This window comes from Numenius arquata, chromosome 7, assembly GCF_964106895.1.
Source record: "Numenius arquata chromosome 7, bNumArq3.hap1.1, whole genome shotgun sequence".
In the NCBI taxonomy this organism is placed as follows: Eukaryota; Metazoa; Chordata; class Aves; order Charadriiformes; family Scolopacidae; genus Numenius; species Numenius arquata.
In genome coordinates, this window is record NC_133582.1 from 29761401 (window position 1) to 29784267 (window position 22867).

At 43.3% G+C, this 22867-nt stretch overlaps 1 protein-coding gene across 1 annotated transcript; it reads left to right on the forward strand.

Annotated features, from left to right (window-relative positions):
* Nucleotides 1–13700: 13700 nt before the first annotated feature.
* PROKR1 (prokineticin receptor 1) lies at nt 13701–18588 on the forward strand. Its single transcript, XM_074150974.1, has 2 exons — nt 13701–14200; nt 17892–18588. Exons 1-2 carry the CDS (start codon nt 13704–13706, stop codon nt 18586–18588), a joined length of 1194 nt encoding a protein of 397 aa, XP_074007075.1. The 5' UTR covers nt 13701–13703.
* Nucleotides 18589–22867: the final 4279 nt, after the last annotated feature.

Below are 22867 nucleotides of genomic sequence, written 5' to 3' on the forward strand. Positions count from 1 at the left end.
AAGAGACAAATCCTAAAGCAAGGACTGCAACATAAATCTAAGATCCATCCAGCATACAGGGCCAGCTACAGTGTGCCTGGTGCAGGGGGTGGGCACATACCCAGGGCTGACCTCAAATTGGGCTCCTGGCTCCCTGGGCAGGGGTGTGGATGGAGGCTCCAGGTGAGGCTACTCAGCATCATTAAGAGCTATTAGTGCCTACAGAGCCCTGATACTGAGTTTGTGGAACCAACATCTGCAAGAATTCAGACTTCTCATTGTCTCTTTTTTAGGAGCTCAATGTAAAGATTTTATTATGTTTTTTCCAGAGAAGACAGATTTACGCCTAGAGCAGTGCAGGGACCCTACAAAGTATGTCTCTTTGCCTGCCTTAAAGCTCAAAGTGATCAACAGCCCTATCTGCTCTGAGAAATCCTAGCCTAGTAATTTACCCCAACAAAGAGAGGAATGAGAAATACAAAGTTCATACCATCATTCATCATTTGTACCCACCAAACAAATGAGAAAAAAAGATAACCTTTAAAAGTTATTCATACCTGAATGCTGAATTTGGTACTGTGGGAAATTCATACTTGATGTATGCCGGATGGTGGAGGGTTGGAATTTTCCAGCCATTTGTATACAATCCCATAGCCTCTATTAACCCCAATTCCATCCGATTCATGGAAATGATCTATCAGGAGCTAAGAGACATCAACACATTAAAAGTAAAATTTGACCTTTCAGGACATAAATAGAAATGTTTGATCCAGTATTGACAGCTTGCAGAAACTTACAGGAGATTCAAGGGTTTGGATGTTTTTTTCCCTTTGAGGGCTTCAGTGTGGTTCCAGATATCTCACTTCATAATACAAAGTTAACTAACTACAGCAGACTTATGGTGCCAGAGCTTCCACAGAGCACTTATAGTGGAAAAGTGCTTTTTATCTCCCTTTACCCCCCACCCAGCTTAGCAGTAACCTACTGGTCTGACTGCGTGACTTCTGGAGAGGTTTATCACCTCTGAGCAATCCCAGGCAACCCAATTAATGTGATTAATTTTTAGTCTTTTCCGGATTAGAACTCTTTCAATAATTCACCTTTATGAAGCAGAAAAGCATTGTTTTTAATGACCGGCAATTCGTGTTGCCTGCCATTTTAATTGCAGAATTTGTTTAAGACTCTTGCCTGTCAGCATCAAAGCTCAAGCCTTAGACCACCCCACCAGTATCAGGAGACTTACTTTAAAAAAACAGCAGAAAGGCTGCCTCAGGCAAGAGGACCTGTGTACCACTGCTCACCAGCAGTCCGCTATTTCTCTTCACATTAGTAATGTTTCAGGAAAAAAACAGTGCTGGAGCAATGCAAAGCAATGTAAGTAGAGCAAGGAGTTCTAAAGCACTGTTGCAACAACCCTTAAAATGATCAAAATTATCTCGGGGTGTGTGTGTGTGTGTGTGTTTAGAATAGCCCCAACGTATAAAAAGTGGCACTGGCTTTAGGGCCTGTTATTGGTATAGCTGAAGGTTCCCAATATTTATTCTTGTGTATCTCCTGCTGACTTGTCAGCCCTATCTACAGATTTTCCTATGGCTGGTACAAATGCAGCTGAGGAGGAGTTTCCATTGATAGGAGCAGATGGGCACACCTCCATCTGACTGAGGTTAAGACTTCCTGACTTAATCTCTTTAGGCAGATCTACACTAGAAGGGGCTGGAGGATGCCAAAGTCTCACTATTAAAAAATGCACGCCCTGAAGACAACAGGCAGTTGAAGTACTCTGGGGAGCACCGGTCTTTTTGACTTTCAAAGTGTACTTTGAAATTGCTCTTCCTTAGCAGGGGACAGAAGCAGGCTCCTTGCCTCCAAAAGGACTCCTTCACGCAATGTTTCACATCATCATGCCTGTGCTGTTCTCACTAAGTGGGCTGAAATAAATTTATACATGGTCTAGTTTTCTGTGGGCTTTAGCAAATGACCTCTTAAATCATCGGCCAAACAGAATAAAAACAAAAGCAAAAAATGTTCCTCTGCCCAGGAAACCAATGCAGAAAGCTCAGGAAAATCCACTTGCCCTGGCAGAGAATGTCCCTGTATAGTTGGAAGGGGGCAACTTTTCATCGTCTTCATTGTATTTGTCTTTGGCTAAAGGTTGTGTCATGTTCGACAGGGAGCTACAGACCTGGAATATGCAGCTAGTTCTAAAAGCAGCAAAAGGTAGATAATAGTAAGGTAGAAACCTCCAGTGGTAAGGTAATGTTTCAGGTACCGGGTAGAAAAGAATCTGATAATGATTTGAGAGAGGATTAGTGAGTCTGAAAGATACATGAGCCTTAAAATAACCTTCAAATATCCAAACCCCTCAAATATCCAATCTGTCATCCTTTTCTCTTCAAAATGAACTCCCTGCAGCAAAATTATGTAAATTAGGATACTGGGAATCTGTGAATTTTTTATATAGTTAAAAGTGTCTTTACAGGTGTGCTTCCTGGTGGCTAATGACAAAAAACTGGTTAATAAACAATTTCATTTGAAAAGGCCAGCTGGGCTTATATTAAATATTTCTTCTGGGAAAACTTTGAGTGTAAAATTTCAAGCTCATTTAAATAAAAGTTTGCTCAGAAGAACATTGTGGGAAAGGGCAGGCTGTCCATCAGGAGACCATCCTGCTACAGCCCCCAGCCCAGGAGTTAACGTACCAGTCTTGAAGGGCTTATCTCCTCTGCCTCCCTCTACAGTCACACGGACAGGAACTCCTCCAAAGGGTATCTCACAGCAGCTAAATTATGCTCTGGTTCACAAACAGCATTAAATCCACCATGCTGGCCTTTGTGCATTATATCACAGAATCACCTAGGTTGGAAGGGACCTTTTAAGATCATCTAGTCCAACCGATTAAACAAACAAACAAACAAAAACAAACAAACAAAAAAAAACCACACAAAACAAACAAACAAAAAAACCCCACCAACCATCAAACCCAACAAAAAAACCAAACAAAAAAACACACACAAAACACCACCCAACACTAATCCATATCCCTGAGCACCATGTCAACTCCTCTCTTGAATACCTCCAGGGATGGTGCCTCAACCACTTTCCTGGGCAGCCCATTCCAATGTCTGACAACCCTTTCAGTAAAGAAATATTTCCTAATATCTAACCTGAACCTCCCCTGGCGTAACTTGAAGCCATTGCCCCTTGTCCTATCATCTGTAACTTGGGAGAAGAGACCGACCCCCGCCTCTCTACAGCCTCCTTTCAGGTACTTGTAGAGAGCGATAAGGTCTCCCCTCAGTCTCCTCTTCCCCAGACTGAACAACCCCAGCTCCCTCAGCCTCTCTTCGTAAGACTTATTATATGCCATAGGATGATATTTTTCACAGTGAGCTCCTAGCAATTTACTTTGGTATCAGTAGTCAATAGCTCAAACGACCTCTGAGCACCCAAATCTTTTCCTAAAAATCTTCTGGAGATTGCATTCTAGCTGATTAATCCATGAAACCAAGAGATGCCAGTTTTGGCCGAACAGCCCATTCTGCCAGAGATAGTTCTGTGGCATTGTGCCTGTGTCATAGGCCCTGTTCAGTAGGGCTTTTAAGATTCTTACTGTTAACAGGGTTTAATTTCAAAAGGGGAATACCATTCCCTGTAAATTTTGTTCTCTACTAAGTATAAGCAATAACAGCCTTACAAAAGGTTGGGACTTAGCTTACATTTTATTCCTCAAGGGCTTGTAATTTTGGAACTGAGGGCTGCCCCTTCCCATACAGTTGTAGCCATGCCACAGTCTCCTATTGCCTCTAATTTATAGACATGGTTTCTAAATGCTCCATGAAATGCAGACCACCACTGTTTTGAACCGGGAGCTGCTAATTTGTTGTGATCCCAGTAAGCAAGGCACTCAGACTTTGTAAATTATCACCTAAAATGCCATTTGTTAGAGCTAACACTACAAAGAGGATAATACAGATAATCTTACCTCCCTTCAGACAGTGGGACTCCTGAGCTGTGCAGTATTGAACGGGTCACCAACCATGGCGCAGCACACCATGCAGATCCCATCCATAGAAAGGTTACCCCACTTCGGTCTTTTGAGCTAATCAGGATTTTCTGAAAAGAAAACAACTCTGTTCATCATTCCTATTATCAAAGAAAAAGGATGTTTACATGAGAAATTGTTGCTGCACTTAGTTAACGACAAGGACACACAGGTGGTATAACTGCCAGTACTGAGGGGAAGATGCCTGCAGGCTCCTTCATTACAATCAGCCAACTAAGATTATCTTGCAGCAGGGGATATGCACAGCACAACACCGGCATGAAAGTCAAGCTATACATGAGGCACAGGGCAGCACAGCACAGGTTTACACTTACACAGGTTAACTGGTTTGTGGGTCACTAACAGCTCCATGGGCAATGGTCTTCCCATCAGGATCACTGTGACTACCATCACCAGACCACTATTTGCCAGCACCAAATAGTAGGAGGTTCTATCTCACTGTGGGGCTTTTGTCACCCAGTGCCAAGGTATTTAACTCCATTTACACATTGCACCATGAAGGGAGATGCTCTGACGGCCCTTAGCTCTGGCAGACAAACCAGCATCTGTCCCCTTTTGACCCTAATCCAAATCACCTGTGCTCCCACAGAGCCCATGGGCAGGCTCGTGTGTTCCACCACACTCCCAGCCGCACACACAGCAGGCAGCCCTCGGGTCCCTGGGGGGCACAGCCATCATCCCAAAACACAGAAATGCACCTTCTGGGATGGATTTGCCTCATCTCCAACTAGTTTGGGGAGCATGGACATACCTTTCATCTTCTGTTAGAGCAGTCACTTCTACAGTGCTACTCTCAGACTTCAAAAATATTATGAGAAGGCAGCTGATTTGGCCCTGCAGTTTCAGCACCACATTGGAAGACCCACAAAACCTTTTTTAAAGTCAGAAATAAGGTGTGATAACAGCTTTTCATGACTCATCCTGACACCAGGATTGTGGCTTCATGCTCTCAGTAGCTTCAAATGAAACTGCCATTAGGCATTATTCTGTCAGGTTAGAATTCATTTCAAGTGTGTGCAGAAATAACCAGCAATATATATATAATACCTGCAATAAGGCTTTCACAGTATATTAATCCCTTTCTCAGATTGATACCGAACTCTGAGAGCCCTTTAAATCTCAAATAACTTGTGAGAATAAAAGAACTATTAACTTTTAATGAAGCACAAAAAAATGTCTCAGGCAGTAGAACGGGGCATGAGCTTTAAATACTTCATGTCTTGCTACAGAGAGAAGCTTGGAGTAGATGGGACCCATCTCTGCACGTGCCTAAGCAAGCCAGACCTCCGCAATTCACACCGCTTGTCGTAAAAGTGCTTCATAGTGACACGCTCTGGTCTGTATCTGCTTACGCTGAGATGGTAAAAATAAGGGAAAGGAGGTTGTCTTTTAGGTAAAAGTGGGATTACGGGGACTGCAGAGGGAAATTCTCAGAACCACTCTGCCTGCCACAGAAATACAGGGTAAAATGCCAAATGGCCAGTGACAAATGGCAATGGCAAAACCACCACAATATTCAAAAGGGGAAACATGAAGAAGCAGGATTCTGCCTGTGGCAAATGAAGAGAAACTAATCACAGAATCACGGAATTGTCAGAGTTGGAAGGGACCTCTAGAGATCATCTAGTCCAACCATTAACCTAACTCTGATAAAAACAAAAAAAAACCAAACAAAAACCAAACAAAAAAACCCACACACCCCACCACCCCACCCCCCATTACTAAACTATGTCTCTAAGCACTATGTCAACCTGTCTTTTGAAAACCTCCAGGGATGGTGCCTCAACCACTTCCCTGGGCAGCCCATTCCAGTGCTTAATAACCCTTTCAGTGTAAAAATGTTTCCTAATATCCAATCTGAACCTCCCCTGGCGCAACTTGAGGCCATTTCCTCTTGTCCTATTGCCTGTGACTTGGGAGATGAGACCTTTCAGGCAGTTGTAGAGAGTGATAAGGTCTCCCCTCAGCCTCCTTTTTCTCCAGGCTGAACAACCCCATCTCCCTCAGCCTCTCCTCATAAGACTTATCCTCCAGACCCCTCACCAGCTTCGTTGCCCTTCTCTGGACCCGCTTCAGCACCTCAATGTCTTTTTTGTGGTAAGGGGCCCAAAAGTGGACACAGCACTCAAGGTGGGGCCTCACCAGTGCTGAGTACAGGGGGACAATCACCTCCCGAGTCCTACTCACCACACTGTTCCTGATACAGGCCAGGATGCTGTTGGCCTTCTTGGCCACCTGGGCACACTGCTGGCTCATGTTCAGCCAACTGTTGACCAACACCCCCAAGTCCTTTTCTGCCAGGCAGCTCTCCAGCCACTCTGCCCCAAGCCTGTAGCGCTGCAGGGGGTTGTTTTGACCCAAGTACAGGACCTGCCACTTGGATTTCTTTCTAGTCAACCTAGCCAGCCTGCCTGCTCTCCCCTTCTTCCTCCCCTCACACTCACCCATCACACACCACCCTCCGCAATGGCCACCCCAACGACCGACTGTGGGTTTGCTCTTACCACCTTTAAATCCCCGCATGGCTCCTGGCCACACCCCCTCCCCGTCTGGTTCCCGCTGGGGCTCAGGCTGTGAGTGGGGGGGTCCCTGAGCTCAGAAACCCCCCTGTGCAGCGCGAAGAAGATGCTGAAGAGATGATAATACAAATCAAAGGGTTCTGTCAACAGAGAATAGAAATGGCAAAGGAAAGTGCTGACAATTTAGCTTAAATTTTTAGCCTGTAGCTGTAATGGCTGAGGGTTAAATTTTTTAAGAAATGCAGCATCCAACTTCTACTTAGACCTCCAAAGAAGCCAGCAGGTTTTCAGAAGGATATCTCTCCTACTGAGACACTTCAATTAAAAAGCTGCTTCATTTCCAAAAGCGTTCTGCAGCTCATAGCACCCACTGAAACGGAAGATGCACTAAGTGTGTCTTTGAGTAAGATCCAAAACAAACAAGACTGCCTCTGAAAAATCCAAAAGAGCAACAAGCCTGACTGAGATACAGGACATATTAAGCTCTTTTTAGATGTTTCTAAATTGAAAGGCTTTTGAATATGGGGTATGAGTAAATCAGTTCTTGAGGAAAAGGCCAAATGCAGACTTCAAATCTGGATCAGAGATATTAAAATGTGGAATTTAAGGCAGGACCACTAAAGTTCTATCTGGTGCAACTAAGAAACATTTAATAGTCTCATCCAGAAGACATTGGGCTCTTCATTACAAAAACTCTTCACCAACAAGCCAGGAAAGTATTTGTCATGAATTATTTGGGTATATGTAATGCAGCCCAGGAACAGCAGGATAGATCAGATGATAACCTTGAAATGTCTTTCCAAAATGTTGTTCTATATGAGCTATATATTATTTCATGTTAATTCTCTTAGAAAAGTGTTCGGAAATAAAGAAAAACCGTCTGCCTTCTGCAATTGTAAACCTTGCCTAGTAAGTATTCTTTTGTACAATGGGCACAATGGCAGAAGCAGAGAAAGATTTCCAGGTAAGATCTCCAGGTTTTGATTTTGAAAAGGCATTCCTAGAAATTCCAAGTAATTGCAGTAACATCTGTTAGAGGCCAATATCAAACCAGAACATTTCAAATGGCTAAACTGATCTTGATCTCCAACAGGCAAAAAGTTTCCAAGCACTGATCTTTGCTATTCCATATCTGGCATAGAATAGACAGAATTGCCAAAAAACCACATCACTGTAAATCTCTGGAAATGTGTCTTAGTCTAAAATTAAGCAGTCCCTAAGAGCTGACTGCGACTATTGTGACAGGGAAGAGTCTTAGCAGAGAAGAAAGGTGGTAAGTGAGTGGGGCAAAGGAGGCTGTCTCAGCGATCTTCTGCCCTGCTGCCATAGCGAGGATATACATTGCTGCCACTGCCCACAGCTGGCACATTAGCATCCACCGAGCTATAAGTGTGCCCAGGCAGGATTTGGGGAGAAAAGCACTTGACATTTGCCTTTCAGAGGTCTTCTGTGCAAGAGAAGGGTTTGTGGTAACAGGCATTTGCTCTAAGGAAGGCTGAGTTAAAAAAAAATCACAAAGCCTAACAAACACATCCAAAAGAAAAGGAAAAAAAAAAAAGTAATATTTAATAATTAAACAAAACATTGAATGTTTAAAGACTGAAATGCTTATTTTTTTGTGGTCATTCATGTCATTCTACTGTGGCATCAAAACTTGTGTACAGTCCCTGGGCTGGTCCCTGCTTCATGCACTGCCAGAAATACTGTCACTTTTGCATTAGGTAAGACAGGCTTCTCTAGTAAGGGTGATAAGTGCCAGTTGGGAACATAAGCTTCTTATCGCTATTTCTACATATTTCAGAGACTACCATTGATGGCAGGGGTGTGCTGCTCACAGAGAATTGCTATGCTAAGCTGAGCTGAGCAAAATAAACAGTTTTCTTGCACAATCGTGAAATGATGAACAAAGGTAAAGAAAACAGGAAATACACACTGGAAGAGAATTAAAAAGTAAAAATAAAGAGCCAAGTAAAAAGAAAGGAGATTCTATTCAGAAGAAAGTTGCTGATTGCCCCTGGGTCACCTTGCACATTGAGATCTGTGCAGTGCCTCTAAACCTTGTGTCATTTGGCTGTGAGATTTGCCTGAATGCCATTGCCCACAGAAACCTGTGCAGCTCTGAAAGGAAAAGACCTTTTGGATGAAAACACCACGTCTTCTGTTCCAACAGTGCCGACAACCATCTCTGCAGTGTCACTGTGGTTGCTGGCATCCTGCTCTGTTGCTCCTTCAGCTGCTTTGCCCTTTTTCCCAAGCCAAGAAGGGACACACTCAGTAAGGAAGCAGAAAAAGGTGGTAAGAGGAAAGTAACATGATGACATTAACATGATGACATTAACATGACGACATTATCCATTAATAAAATCAAACACCTCTCTGCTCCCTTCTTCCCAAGACCTTTCCACAGCCCAAGTCACCACCAGAACACCTGAGTATGGTGGGATTACTCCTGTGTGCACATTTTTGCCAAACTCCATCAAAAAGTAACTTTCCTCTAGTACCACAAGGCACGTTTTCATGCATTAGGAAAATATACCTAACTCTTTATGTAAGCAAGCCTAGTGTCCTCTCAAACATTAATGTCAGTGACAAACTCTTAGATTTAGTAAAGCCCCTGAGCTGAATGTCTGGTTGGAATCCTGAGCAGAAATACACATGGTTGTAACTCATGTGTGCTGTTACCTTTTGTTTGTTTTTCCAGAAAATCACAGGACATCTGATGTTTTTGTCACATTTCATCAACTGATTTGTATTAGCAACCTTTTTAAAACCCTAGCCATACTTTCCGCAAAGCTTATGTAAGTCCCCTAGGATTAATTACCTCGCTTAGAGTCCAATTTATTTAGCAATTAGGAAAAATTAGACAGTAACTAGTGAGTTTGCTGTTTTGAAATGAAAGGCCAGAGTACTTAGGTATGCTCCCAGTCTAAATGCTAGTTTTAGAAATTCATTATCTGAAAGTCTCTGAACAAGTACTTTACATTGCAATCTTTTTTGCATCATTTAGCCTCCAAATAATTTCTCTGTTCAAACTGTGAGCGTAGTAATGAAAAAAACAAGCCAACAGGAGGAATGTAAATTGTTTACATAATAGTTTTCATAATCAACTTTTCTTTCTCAGCCTGAACTCATCAAACTGGTACCAGGAAATGCACTGTGACACTGTGTAAAATGTTGTGACACCATTGGGGAAGTCACTGGAACCACCAATAAAAGCTATCAAGGAGAAACCTTGTCTTAAGCAGAAATCCGACACCAGAACCATGTGATAAAAAACATTCTAAAAAAAAAGAACAGGGACTTTGGCTCTACAAGCCTCCCAGAGCCCTGTTCCCATGAAGAGGAGACCTGTAGGCTGCAAAGCCCCTGGACTGGGCAGAGCTGGGACAACACAAGCCCCAGCTGTGCACAGACATATGTCTGCCTGTGCCATAGGGCAGCCTGGCTGGCCCAGGAAGCTGCTCTTTCAGCACATTTACACCAGAAGTCACAAGAAACTATGTTTTTTGAAGGCAGCCTTTTGGACTTCTTACACAGCGTCTGCAGCTGGGAAATCCTCCTGCATATACCCCATGGCTTTAGAGTCGCTATCACCACAGCCCGTTTGGCTCTAGACCCACCTTTTAACTTTCTCTCTGCCCATTTGGCTGTAAGGGTAGCTCTCGGGACCAGTGGTTTCACTGTCTATTCAACAATTTCTATTCAACAATTACAAAGCACTGCCTCGCACAGCACGTGCAAATCACATCATTTCACAATATTATGAGTATTTTCTGAGCAACAGCTCAACACAATACTTGGAGCACTGTACTTGGAACAACGGCTGTACAGAAACATGTACGTACCGAGCATGAACTGCAGATCTGGAGAGGCTGTAGCTATCAAAGCTCCAATGCCAACTTGCCTTGAGTCAATGGGGATAGACGGTTCTGCAGCAGCTGAGGTTTTGGCCTAAAGGAATATAAATATTTGGATATCATGTTGCTTGATTAACTCACTAGATAACGTGGGACAGCTGAACAGCCTTAAAGAGATCTTACATATTACTAATGTAAAGTTTGAAAGAGCTCCCTTTAGTGTACTTATTAGCTTTTCTTAAGGGACATTTAAGGTTTATGTGACCCATTTTAGGGATCTTTTAGATGTGATTCTGATGTACACTCTTAAGTTCACTTGCTTCTCCCTATACTTACCATATTTACATTTTTTTGTGACAGAATTCAACAAGTGGATTGTATCTGATTTTCCCTTAATGGCTTTTCACATATTACACTGACTTAAAAATAAAGCCAAGCAAAGTATGTGCTGTGAAATTCTTAATGTTGTCTGCTGGCTCCAGATTGTGGGGAGTCTCTGGCCTTCCATAGGTTTTCTGGAAGAAATGTCACATTAGTGGTTCTTTTACCGCAGACATATTTCACATTAACAGCTTTCTTTTCTTATCTCCTTCTTCTAAAGATAGACGTCCACTAACCCATGAAAGCCAAGTCTTGTGAGTGTGCATTGTAGACCACATATTTTAGGTTTTCTGCAAACCTTCTACACTCTTCATGACCTTCTATAGCCTCCTACAGTCTCATCTGCTGGGGACTAAGTAATGTGTCCCAACTACACATCTTGGAAAATGTTAGCTAACATGAATAAGACTGGAGATACAGAAGAGGACACAGGATCTGGTGTGCATTCCATTTCCTTCTGGAAAACTGGGAATCAGGAGAACTACTCCCTGGGGTGCGAGTGCTTCAGAGCAACAGGAAGGCAGCAACAGCAAAGGACGTCAAGCCCCTAAGGATTCACTGCCACTTTTCCACTCTGTGTAATTCCCTGAGAGAGCAAGGAAAGCTGTCAGGGTCCTCTGATTTACAGCTATTCAACATTTGACCCTCCTTCTGCCACAGCAGCAGTCATAAAGAAAATAGCTGGGGAGATCTCCACAGAGAAAGGTCCCTGGGAAAGCAGTTCACCCTCCTTCCTCCCCTCCTCTCCACTGAGAGGTTTTTATTTTCCTTCTGTGTCACATCAGGTCTAGGTAGCTGCTGCCCAGCACAGACAAAATTCAAAGAGCAAGTGCAGACCGGGTCTTTACACCTTCCATGCTCAGACTTGGTAACAAAGCCACCGCACTGATTCAATGCGTTCAGGGGGTTTACAGCAGGGCTGTGCTCTATTGTCTCCGTATTGCACTGCCTCTTTAAAATCAGAAATGCATGGACAGCTTCAAGGTGCCTCCCACTGAGAAAAGGCTTTAGATGCATGCATAGAGACAGCGGAGCCATCCTCCCCTGAGCTGCAGGGCAAACCTGCTTGGGAGAGAAATGATCATTCAGCGAAGTCCTCTGGCTGCTTTCAGTGATCCTTTCTCTGTTCCAGTGATAGCGGCGCATTTGCCAGGGAGAAACCTGGAGGCTATCCCCAGGGTGCCCGAGACCTCCAAGAAGACAAGAGCAACTGCAGGTACAGTTAGCTGATGGTGTTATGTCAGTTTGGGGATGGTTGGGTTGTCTTTATTTATTTTAAAGCTCTCTCTTGGCATTTTGCAGGAAAACCTGCCTGAAACAGATACCACACCTTGATCTGACCAACATACAGATTTTGCATCCAAGTATTTATTTAGTACTTCTCTTAAATGAATGTTCGCATTTCCATGCAGCTGTGGGGATCTCTTGTAAAGCAGTCAATTGTTTCAATTGTAATTTCATTTCAGGATTTAGCTTTCTGTTATTCTGTTGTTCTGCAACTCTCACTTTGAAAAGCAATATGCAGGCAGAAGTTTACAAGAGAGTTTCTCTCAGAAATTTATTAAGCGTTGGTACATCAGGGGCTGAGGCTGGTTCCAGGGAAAGAAGGGGACAACAGCTCCACTATGCAGACTGTTCTTTGTAGCCATAAGAGACATTTTTTAATAGCATTTGACACCCTGAAGCCCTACCGTCTCAAAGCAGAAAAACCAGTAATGCCCCCTCAGTCTCTTCTGGGCTGGGGTGGGACTGTCCTGACAGCTGGGAGTCTGTGGCAGATGTGGCATGGGAAGATGCAAGAAGGCAGCCCTATCAGCATTTTGATACAGACTAGAGACAAAATTAGGGAGTGGATTAGATTTGTTTCCTCAATGTGAAAAATAGATCAATTTTTAACATTTGGTAGAATTGGCAGTACAAAGAGGGGTGCCTGCTCCTCCCCGCCTTCAAAAATTCAAGGCACTTTGTCTTGCTTAAGGAAGGTTTCCCCTTTCACCTCAAGAGCCTGTTTGTGGAAGCACTCTCCCTGTGAACGGCAGGTTTGCCTTCACAGCAACGCCCTACAAGCTGGTTCATGGGACAAAATTTTATCTATGCAAATTGGCAGAGCTCCACTGGTTTGAGAGAAGCAATAATGGATTATGCTGGCTGAAAATTTGGTCCCCCTACTCAATTAATGGCTGCCAAAAAGGAAAGTGCTGGCTTCACTATTTTCTTGGGTCTTGGCAACTCTCAGTTAATTAAGAAATGTATTTCAAAGACAGGACCTCAGTTCTCCTTTCATTCTCACCTACCACATCGCTCTGACTGAGACATCTAGTATAAAGCAAAAACTTTGTCCAAAAGGCACATCAGATACTTTTCAGCAAATTGAGGTGTCATCTCATTTTAGTCTTTTTACCTTGCACGGGGACTGCAGCACCATGGGCTTGAAGGCTGGCAGAGGTTTAAACTGGACTTTACACTTCTCCTATATTGTCATTTCACTGTGTGCTGAAAACAAAATTTCGTCATTGGTAGATAAAATTTCTGGGTGTAACAACCAGTGTATTGTGCAACTCAAGGGATTTTATGATAACAGAAGCATCCTTTCACAGGGTATTTCTTCCCACTGTGCACAGCCAGCAATAAAGCTGTGGGGCAATAAGGTGGCTATTGCTTTCCCTCGAGCACAGAAAATTGCTGTAATTTCCTCTCAGGAAATGTTTTCCTCTTTTTGTTGTCACAGAAGGAGATAAATGAGGCTGTTGCTCGATAATCTCATGGGGACAAAGACAAGGTGACTATCTGCTCAGGAACTTTGGATGAGGTCTCTCACCTGCCACCGCCGTGCCCTGCCACCCTGGGTAATTCTACCACGAAACCAAGGGCCAGCCAAGCCACGCGTGTCAAAAGAAGACAGAGATGGCCACGGAGCAAGCTGAACATAACCCAAATGCTACCGTCAACCTCAACTTTGCTGCAATCTACAATCTCCACGATGGGGATTTAACCTCCTTGCGAAACTTCTCCTTCCCTTTCAATTTCAGTTACAGCGATTATGACCTGCCACTGGACAGTGAAGATGACATGACCAAAACCCGCACCTTCTTTGCAGCCAAGATTGTGATTGGGGTGGCCCTGGTTGGCATCATGCTGGTCTGTGGCATCGGCAACTTCATCTTCATTGCTGCTCTCGCCCGCTACAAGAAGCTGCGAAACCTCACCAACCTGCTGATCGCAAACCTGGCCATTTCAGACTTCATTGTGGCCATTGTGTGCTGCCCCTTCGAGATGGACTACTATGTGGTGCGGCAGCTGTCCTGGGAGCACGGCCATGTCCTCTGTGCCTCAGTCAACTACTTAAGGACTGTCTCCCTCTATGTTTCTACCAACGCTCTCCTGGCTATAGCTGTTGACAGGTAAGTGGGGTGCTATCACTGTACAAGGAGATGGCCAGAGCCTCTGGGGTTGGCTGTCCAGATTTCTACGTTTTTAACATGCTCAGCTGCTCTGTAGGAACTGATGTCAAGGTAGGTACTATGCAGACCTGGGTATCTTGTTTCATAGAAATCTAATCACATGAGGTCATGGCATTACCCGGGAGAAAACTCAGTGGGAATTTCTTGATTGAACATTTCAGGTGAAAAGAATTTTGATTTATTAAAATTGTTTCTTCTTTCATAAAAATATGCCCGATTCAAGCATAGAAGAGGATTTATGAAATAAGGGAAAGAAGAGAAAGAGAGAGACAAATCAGAAGACACCCAAAGATGAGGGTGTTCATCAGCACTATATAATCCTGATCCAAACCATACATCTCTAAGGAACCATCACTACTGGCCTACACAGATTTTCTGAGTCTAACCTTTCCTATAAACAGTGAAGTAAATACTCTTCAGCAATAGAAATAGTTGACTGGCGATACAGAATTTGACAGGATTTATGGCACTGTCCAGAAAGTGATATAATGCTAGATAAAAACCCAGTTTAGCAGAGATTTTCCTACAGCTTTTATGATGGGGTAAGCAGAACATAATGATATCCACCTGCAACACTACCTGCTTTATGCTGCAATCCTGAGGTATTTCTATGCCTGCTTCTCACTCCAGGAATTTTAACAATATCATTTAATTGTGTTCTTTCTTATGACTCCTGTTTTCTTAGCCTCGTGCACCTCGGACTCTGATGGACGCAAACGCTGAGGATCAGCTTCACGCTGACATAAGTCTGACACAACTGACTCACAGAAAGCCAGAAACCTGTTTCTGTAAACTCTTTACAGAAAGGCGATCACAAGTCATCTTTTATGTACAAACACATTGTACACCTCTGTCTACCCTCTGCATATACACACTGTATGATTCCCACACCCCCCTCCCTTTTTTTTTCCAATTTCTCTCTTGTGCCATTTTATATTCTAGTCTAATGTTGCATAGTTTTTGGTACCTGATGCAAAAGACAGCTCAGGAGCAGTTAACCCTTCTGATGGTTGTATAGATACAGCTTGTTCACAGCTGATTCAGCTGTTATTGACGTCAACAGAAGTCTGTGGAAAGACTCTGGGGAAGTTCAGAGATGTTTTGCCTGGTGTGGGAGAAAGGACAATCAGCTCCTATGCAACAAATCCTTAACAAGTGTCTAACAAAATAACCTTTGAACAGCAGCTGAGGACTCAGCGTTAAGCTTCTGAAAACTATCATGTATGCATTACCATTTTCTACTTATCTTTTTCAACATCTAAAAAATTTTCTTGGAAAGCTCTGCTAGTGCATCCCAGGATGATGAAGTAACATGGGTCATTGAGCCCTTATGCCTGCTAAGAAATCAGAAGATTTCTAGCATATCTTCCCATGCATCTTTAAAAACAATCCTAGAAATGATTAATCACTGAAGTTTGTTGTAAGAACACACTGTTTTGGTTTCACTGCATTTATTTTTTTTAAACGAGCTTTTGACGTGGTAAAGAGAGAGAAACCTCATTCATTTAACAATCAACCATTCCATATTGGTTATGTCATGTGGGTCATTGACTTTCATCTCTAAAAAGAACAGGCTCCTAAAAAAAGTCTTTCCATGCTTAGATCATTCAAAAGGGCTCACCTGTTTAGAGAGGGTAAGCCTGTCCCACAGGATTTCCCTCGGGTAGGGGTCGCTTTCATCTTCCTTGATGTCTATTCACATGAAATATAGGAATTTCAGATATTTAAGGCCATATTTACACTAGAAAATAATACAATGTGAAAGGAGAGGATCTTAAAAGCAAGAGTTTGTGCTAGGGTCCAATGTCCATGCTGTAAATATTTTGTGGGGTTTAGCTTTAGCTGGGTCCCCTGGACTGAATGACCATGGGCACTTGGTGTGTTTTAGGTACGCTTTTGGAGCACATCTTCCAGGGCATTTTCATCTGAACTCAGTTCATGTGCTCCAGGACCACTCCGCAGTAACAGCCCAAGTGCGGCAAGCAATGACAATCAGGAAATCTGCCACAAAAGCTCCCTCCTGACTCTCTTGTAGAGATTTACCCCATCCAGCCAAATGTTCTGCTGAGTAGATACGCATACTTATGAACGCATACACATACGTTTTCCCACAACCTTGTCTCCACAGAACCCAAGCTAAAAATACTCATTTATCAGCTCCACAATGAGGCTGAGTAATTCTGCTGTCCCTTGACATCTAGCCTGCACTATTAAGAGCGATGAACAATTCATCTGCTTCCAAGATCTGGCTGATGAAAAGCACCACTGACTTTCCATTTTATTTTAGAATGCATATATCCTGTGGATGCTATCTGTGGATAGAATATATACAGACAGAAAAGCCTCCGAATGAATGACAAATTCCACTTTTTGAAACAGTCCTTTCTGTTAAATACAATTGTACTGGGAGGTCTGAAGTGTTTCTGATAAAAATCTCCTTTTGGAAGAAATATCTTAATCTTTGTGGAACAGTGTACTCTAATGTAAGCTCTTCTTACATCTAGAGTGTCTTAAACCACACCCACACCCCCCCCCCCAAACTCCAACCAAACAAAAAATCCCGGATTGAATGCCATTTGGTCCTAGCCCCTTTGTAACTGAATCAAGGGTAATTGATGGATATTTTAAGTAATGTACTACCATTTCTCCACACTTCTTTGTGAAACACTGCAGTACACCTTGCAGCTTTACAGTCATAAGGAGTGCAAATATCTAACTCAAGTTTTATGGTTTGGCAAATTACTTAACACAGCACATTTAAGATTAATTAGCAATAGTCACTGCCAGCAGACGAAATAAAAATTTACATGGGCAGAAAATGGATACACAGTCCTTTGCTGGTGGCTTGAAAACATGCTCACCTGTAACCATTCACTAGCTTCAGCTCTTTGCACCCCATGGAATAACCAAGAAAATAACAAAACCAGTTATGTATATTTGAGAGATATATATACATACAATAATAATACCAGTTAAGTATATTTAAATAGTTCTCTGCCTAAAGAAAACATTTTTGTGTTTCTACATGTTTGGTTTTTTAACTGCACCTGACTGGGTGTATAGCACCGCATGTTTCAAACTCTCACCTGAACATGTGCTGTCCATCAAAGAATTTCCAGATGCTGTAGCATGGCACGTCCTGGATATGACATCACCTGTGCATTGTGCTAGGTCCTGCAAATGTATTTCTCAGTAATAGGAATATTACCTCTCTTTTTTCTCTTCCAGTCTTTCTATAACTCCCAGACACATGATCCGTGTTAAAAACTTTGTGATACAAATTACAACTTTTTCAGTTTGATCTTGTTAACAGGTGGGAGTTTAAGACTGAGGTCTTAAAACCACCTCCAGACCCCCTAACGTACGCTCAGATTTTCAGATTGCCATGTACCCACTGTCTTAACAAGCCCTTCAGCCACTCGCTCCAGAGTTTCTGCCTAGATTTAGGAACTCGGCTCTAGGCTGCTACTTCGGAAAATTTTCTGAGCTCTCCTCATAGACAAATTTGTCAGGCTCCCTTTTAAGAATGACAGCAATTTCCTTCTGCCTAATTCTGTCCACTTGTATTTTGAAGTGTGTTCTGACTCATAGTGTTTTCAGACTTCAATTTGAATGTATTTGTCTGTTCCAGGTATCTGGCCATTGTCCACCCACTGAAACCACGCATGAATTATCAAACTGCAACCTTCCTAATCGCCTTGGTCTGGATCGTCTCCATACTCGTAGCTATCCCATCTGCATACTTTGCTACTGAAACGGTGCTATTTATAGTGAAAAACCAGGAGAAAATTTTCTGTGGTCAAATTTGGCCCGTTGACCAGCAGATGTACTACAAATCATACTTCCTCTTCATCTTTGGCATTGAATTTGTTGCACCTGTGATTACAATGACCTTGTGTTATGCCAGGATCTCTCGGGAGCTCTGGTTTAAAACCGTACCAGGATTTCAGACAGAACAGATCAGAAAGAGGCTTCGATGCCGAAGAAAAACTGTTATGGTATTGATGTGCATCCTGACTGCCTATGTTCTCTGCTGGGCACCTTTGTATGGCTTCACAATTGTCCGTGACTTTTTCCCCACCATCTTTGTGAAAGAGAAGCATTATCTTACTGCTTTTTACATAGTTGAATGCATTGCTATGAGTAACAGCATGATAAACACCATGTGTTTTGTAACTGTAAAGAATAACACCATGAAGTATTTCAAGAAGATCATGTTGCTCAGATGGAGATCAACATACAATGGAAGCAAATCGAGCACAGATTTAGACCTGAGAACAAGTGCAATGCCAGTTACAGAGGAGGTAGACTGCATAAAACTGAAATGAATTTTCTGCAGTTCTAATCTCACATATTTTGGAGGGAGGCTAAAAAGGAAATAATGCCTCCTCAGAAGCTTTTCCCTTGTCTGTGGGAATTCCCACCACTGGTGAGAGTCCTTGAAAAGCAGCCTACTGTGCATTTCCACCAGAACTCTTTTCACTGGACTGATGTATAACCCCACAACTCAGACAGATGCTGTGCTCAGTTCACCCATCTGTAAATATGGGATGTAGACACTCATTTTTGAGTTGTTTAAAATTTAAGGTGAACAAAAAGGTCTATGAATGCATTAAAGCATATTACAATGATGGAAGAGTTGGTTGCTGATCCTAGCAATGATGTCGCTTTGTTTCTTCTTAAGATAACTCTCTTAACCCCTTTGAGCTTATCATTTGTACCTTCAAGCTACTTTGAGCTTATCATTTGTACCTTCAAGCTACTTGGTGTCCTTTTCCTTCTGCTTACAAGAGGAAGGATGACAAAAACGCCCATGTTGCTTCATGTCACTCTTTATCCTCTCAGTTTACCCCTCATAACGAAGCTCCTTGGAGTCTACAGACCACCAGCTTTCTATTGTCCAATGCGCAGCATGCTCTTATGAAAGGCACAGTCTCTACTGCCTCACAGTCTAGTGAAAACCTCAAGTCTTTTCCTGTGACACCTCATTTAAGAATATTTTATCAGCATTCCACTCTGTAGTTTTATGCAGTGTTACTCTGTTTATTATGTATTTGGAAATGGCACAGTTACATATTGAAGGGACCTGTTCCCTTCTCTCATCTCCTGGCACCCTATGGCCAGCTTCTGCTGCCTTGAGTCACTGAGCTCTTCATAGAATGAATCACGAAATCATAGAGGTGGGGAACAAGATCTCCAGACTGTCTAGTCCAACCCTCTGCTCAAGCAGGGTGAGCTAGAACAGGTTCCCCGGGACTGCGTCCAGTTGGGCTTTGACTGACTCCGGGGATGGAGACTCTACAGCCCCCCTGGACAACCTGTGCCAGTGTTCAACAGCCCTCAGAGTAAAAAAGTGTTTTCTTCTGTTCAGATGGAATTTCATGTGTTTCAATGTGTTTTTCGGTGGGACCCATATAAAAGAATAGCGTGTTAGTGAGAAAAAAAATCCACCTTGCTGAACCAGGCCTAGATATCAAATCTGTGCACATCTTCAAAATAATGTACAAGTAGGGCCAAAATAGCACAGACATCTTAAGACAACCTGTCCTTCTGCAAGCAATGGAGACGGACTCTAGGCTTCAGCAAGCCAGTCACTGCTTGACTTGAGTAGCTCATTGTCTGGTCAAACATGAAGCAACAACTTCAGATGAATTCTGCATTGCCTCCTCCAGTGCTGATTTTACTATTCTGATTTTGTGCAACATCAGGGCGGGTGGTTCTTAACTGATAATCGTGATAAAGCAGGTGACAGTAACAGTAATACCTACTCATTTAAACTACACATAAGATATCATAGACTTTTGTGTATTGAAATAGTCTTTTCTATTGTGATGACAAATGCTTCCTGTTTTAAAGTATGTAGTACTGCCTACTTTTGGAGTAAATGGCTTTTGTAAATAATTTGTCTATTCGTGAATTTAAAGTGAGCAGCAAATCTTGCCAATAAAACAATAAACATGGAGTCAATATCAGCATTGTGAATTATTTTTTATATTTTTCCGTTAGCCAGAATTTTCCTACCCAAGTGACTAATGTGAATTATCCCATTTCTGCTAAAGAAAACTACCAGGCTGATTAATTATATTTAATGGCAAAAGGATACTCAGATCCATTAAAGTGCTCAAAACCTCTCCTCATTAGCTGCTCTTAAAAAATAACATGTTGGAGAGGATCTCATAATTTGCTCTGTTAGGCAAAACAATTTCTGAAGTCATTCTTCAAAATTACGGTTTTGAATAGGGTAAGTACTAAATCCATTTGCTTCCCAGACTGCCAAAGAAATTTAAAGGACCAGAAAGTTGCAGTATTTCCTCATCACGAGGCTTAATCTTGTAATTTCTCCTTGGTTTCTCCATGGTTTCTTCTAAAACTAGGCACCCATATTTATCTCCTGAAACCTGTACTAGTTATTGGGGATTAGCCAGCAATACTACCTCATATTAGTGCCCTGGTACTCCTTCCATCTGTTTTTCCTAGACTTTTCTTGGTGCAACAAAGCCAAACAACTGACAGTTTTCCACACCTGGAAATCCACCTTAGGCTGTTATTTTAAAAAAAGCTCAACCGCCACCACGCAATACGGTACCAAGCAAAAACCGGGGAAAAAAACTGCTTTAAAATTCTGGAAATTACCTTGAGAACTACAAGAGAGCTCTTCTGGTCCGGCCTGCCCAGTGTTCTCAGCCACCACTGCATCCCTCTCCTGGTGGTAAAGCTCCTGTTGTGGATTTAGGGTTTGGGATCTGCAATGTTGCTATATTTTGACATTTTGAGGTCTTCCCAGCAGCAAAGCAGCGTTTCAGCCTCAACCAGTGGATAGGATAGGAGATAAAGCTGTGCTTCACCCTCAACTGCATTTGTTGTCAGCAGTATCCCCAGAAAGCGGGTGATTGCCACTGAGGAAGGGCGAGTGGTCCCCTGTTCACTGATCAGGGCAGCCAAGAGTCACACTGCCTTTAGCTTGTGTCTGCACCAACTCCAAACACCCCAAAGCTGGTCACAGGCTTCACTTTCAGGGACCAATGCCTGCTCCTAAACTGAGCTCCAGCAACCAGGGGCCCAGGGCAGCACAAGCCAAAGGGCCTTGCATGGGGACAGAAACCCCACGGAGCTTTTTTGTCCCCAGAGAATTCATTTCATCAAGGGAGTGACAGGGTATGGCCCCCTGCATCGACCAGGACCTGCCTGCCATCCATGACTGCACTTACAAGGAGAATTTAAAAGACTCTTAAAAAAGCTCCCTTTAAGTGCAGAAGTGTGCAGCAGGGACAGGCCCTGACCTGACTGGCTCCCTCAGGCAAGGGGAAGAAGGTACGCCACAGTCCAACCAGAGCAGCTGAGGGAGGGGTCCAGACCTCACAAGCCTCACACCTTACGTGAGTTGTGCAGGAAAAAAATAACAGGAAGGCTTTTTTTTTGTACCCATACAACTCGGGCTAGGGAGCATGGGTGCCAATAGGTGCTCCAGAGATGGGTGCTCCCTTGGCTCCCTGTCAGGTGAGGGTACCCTGCTGCCTTCTGCCCAGCCCCTCCTGCAGGAACACCTTCTCACTTACATTGAACGGCAACATTTAGTGAGGTAATTGAATATGGACTACACCTACCTGGAGCTCTGCAAGAGCCATGCTTCAACGGAGAAAGAAAAGCACAAGCTGGAAGAAAGGCAGCATCAGCCATGGAGGAGAAGCAGCCCCTTCCGGCACAAGCCTTACCCACTGGGAGGCAGGAAAAACTGCAGCAAGACCTCTGCAGCTGCCAGCTGCCCACCATTAGCTCCAGTGGCACAGCAGTGATAAGGACTTCACCATGCAGGAGCCGTGAGATGTGTCAAGGATGAGGAGGGGGTGTGAGTGTGGCATTCTCCTGAGAGCTGCTAGCAGGGTTTATATAACCATGCAGTGAATAAACCAGATGCCACCATGTCTCAGATGTGTCCTGCTCCAGTTTTTATTGCTGAAAGCAAAAATGTGGTGCTATCATGACAGATTCTTGCTCAGCTGTCCTCCTGTGGACCAGCTCCTAAAACCATAGGCTTGCTTCCTTCTGCAGCAGCTCCTCCAGGGATAACTGAAGGTAAAATCCAGTCTCTGCTCCTTCACATTGCCTCTCTGAAAAACATAAAAACAGGTGTAACTGGAAACTAAAATGGTGGCCCAAATGGATTAGAGAGGCTTAAGAGAAGAAAAAGCAGTTATTCCCAGCATGGACACTGGGAAAACAAAGTATGTGTTTTAATAAAGCAATAGCAGGAAAAGAAATTCCAATCATTGTCCCTCTACCAAACGAGGATCACCTGTAAGAACCAAGGCCAGAGTGGGTCACAACAGCCAGGACATGAATTTTCCCCGAGGACTGACTCAGACCTAAATGTGCTCCTTCCTCTTTCAGTCTGGCAGCCTTTCCTGTGCCAACAGCACCCTCCAGCTGCTGCCTCTGCACCACAGTATCACATGCCTACTGCACAGCCCTGAAAACTCTGCCAGGTCAGCCACCTTGGTGACAGGGCCATGCAGATATTCCCAGGATTCCCATGCCTCCCACAAGCAAAAACAGATGCTTCAGATTTCAGCACTCAGGCAGCTAGGCACCTACTCAACACTCTAGTGT

Bases quoted from the DNA above. Each gene is read 5' to 3' on its own strand.
- PROKR1 (XM_074150974.1), top strand. From the start codon at position 13,704: ATGGCCACGGAGCAAGCTGAACATAACCCAAATGCTACCGTCAACCTC. The intron at 14,201-17,891 runs GTAAGTGGGGTG...TGTCTGTTCCAG, and splicing joins CTGGCTATAGCTGTTGACAG to GTATCTGGCCATTGTCCACC.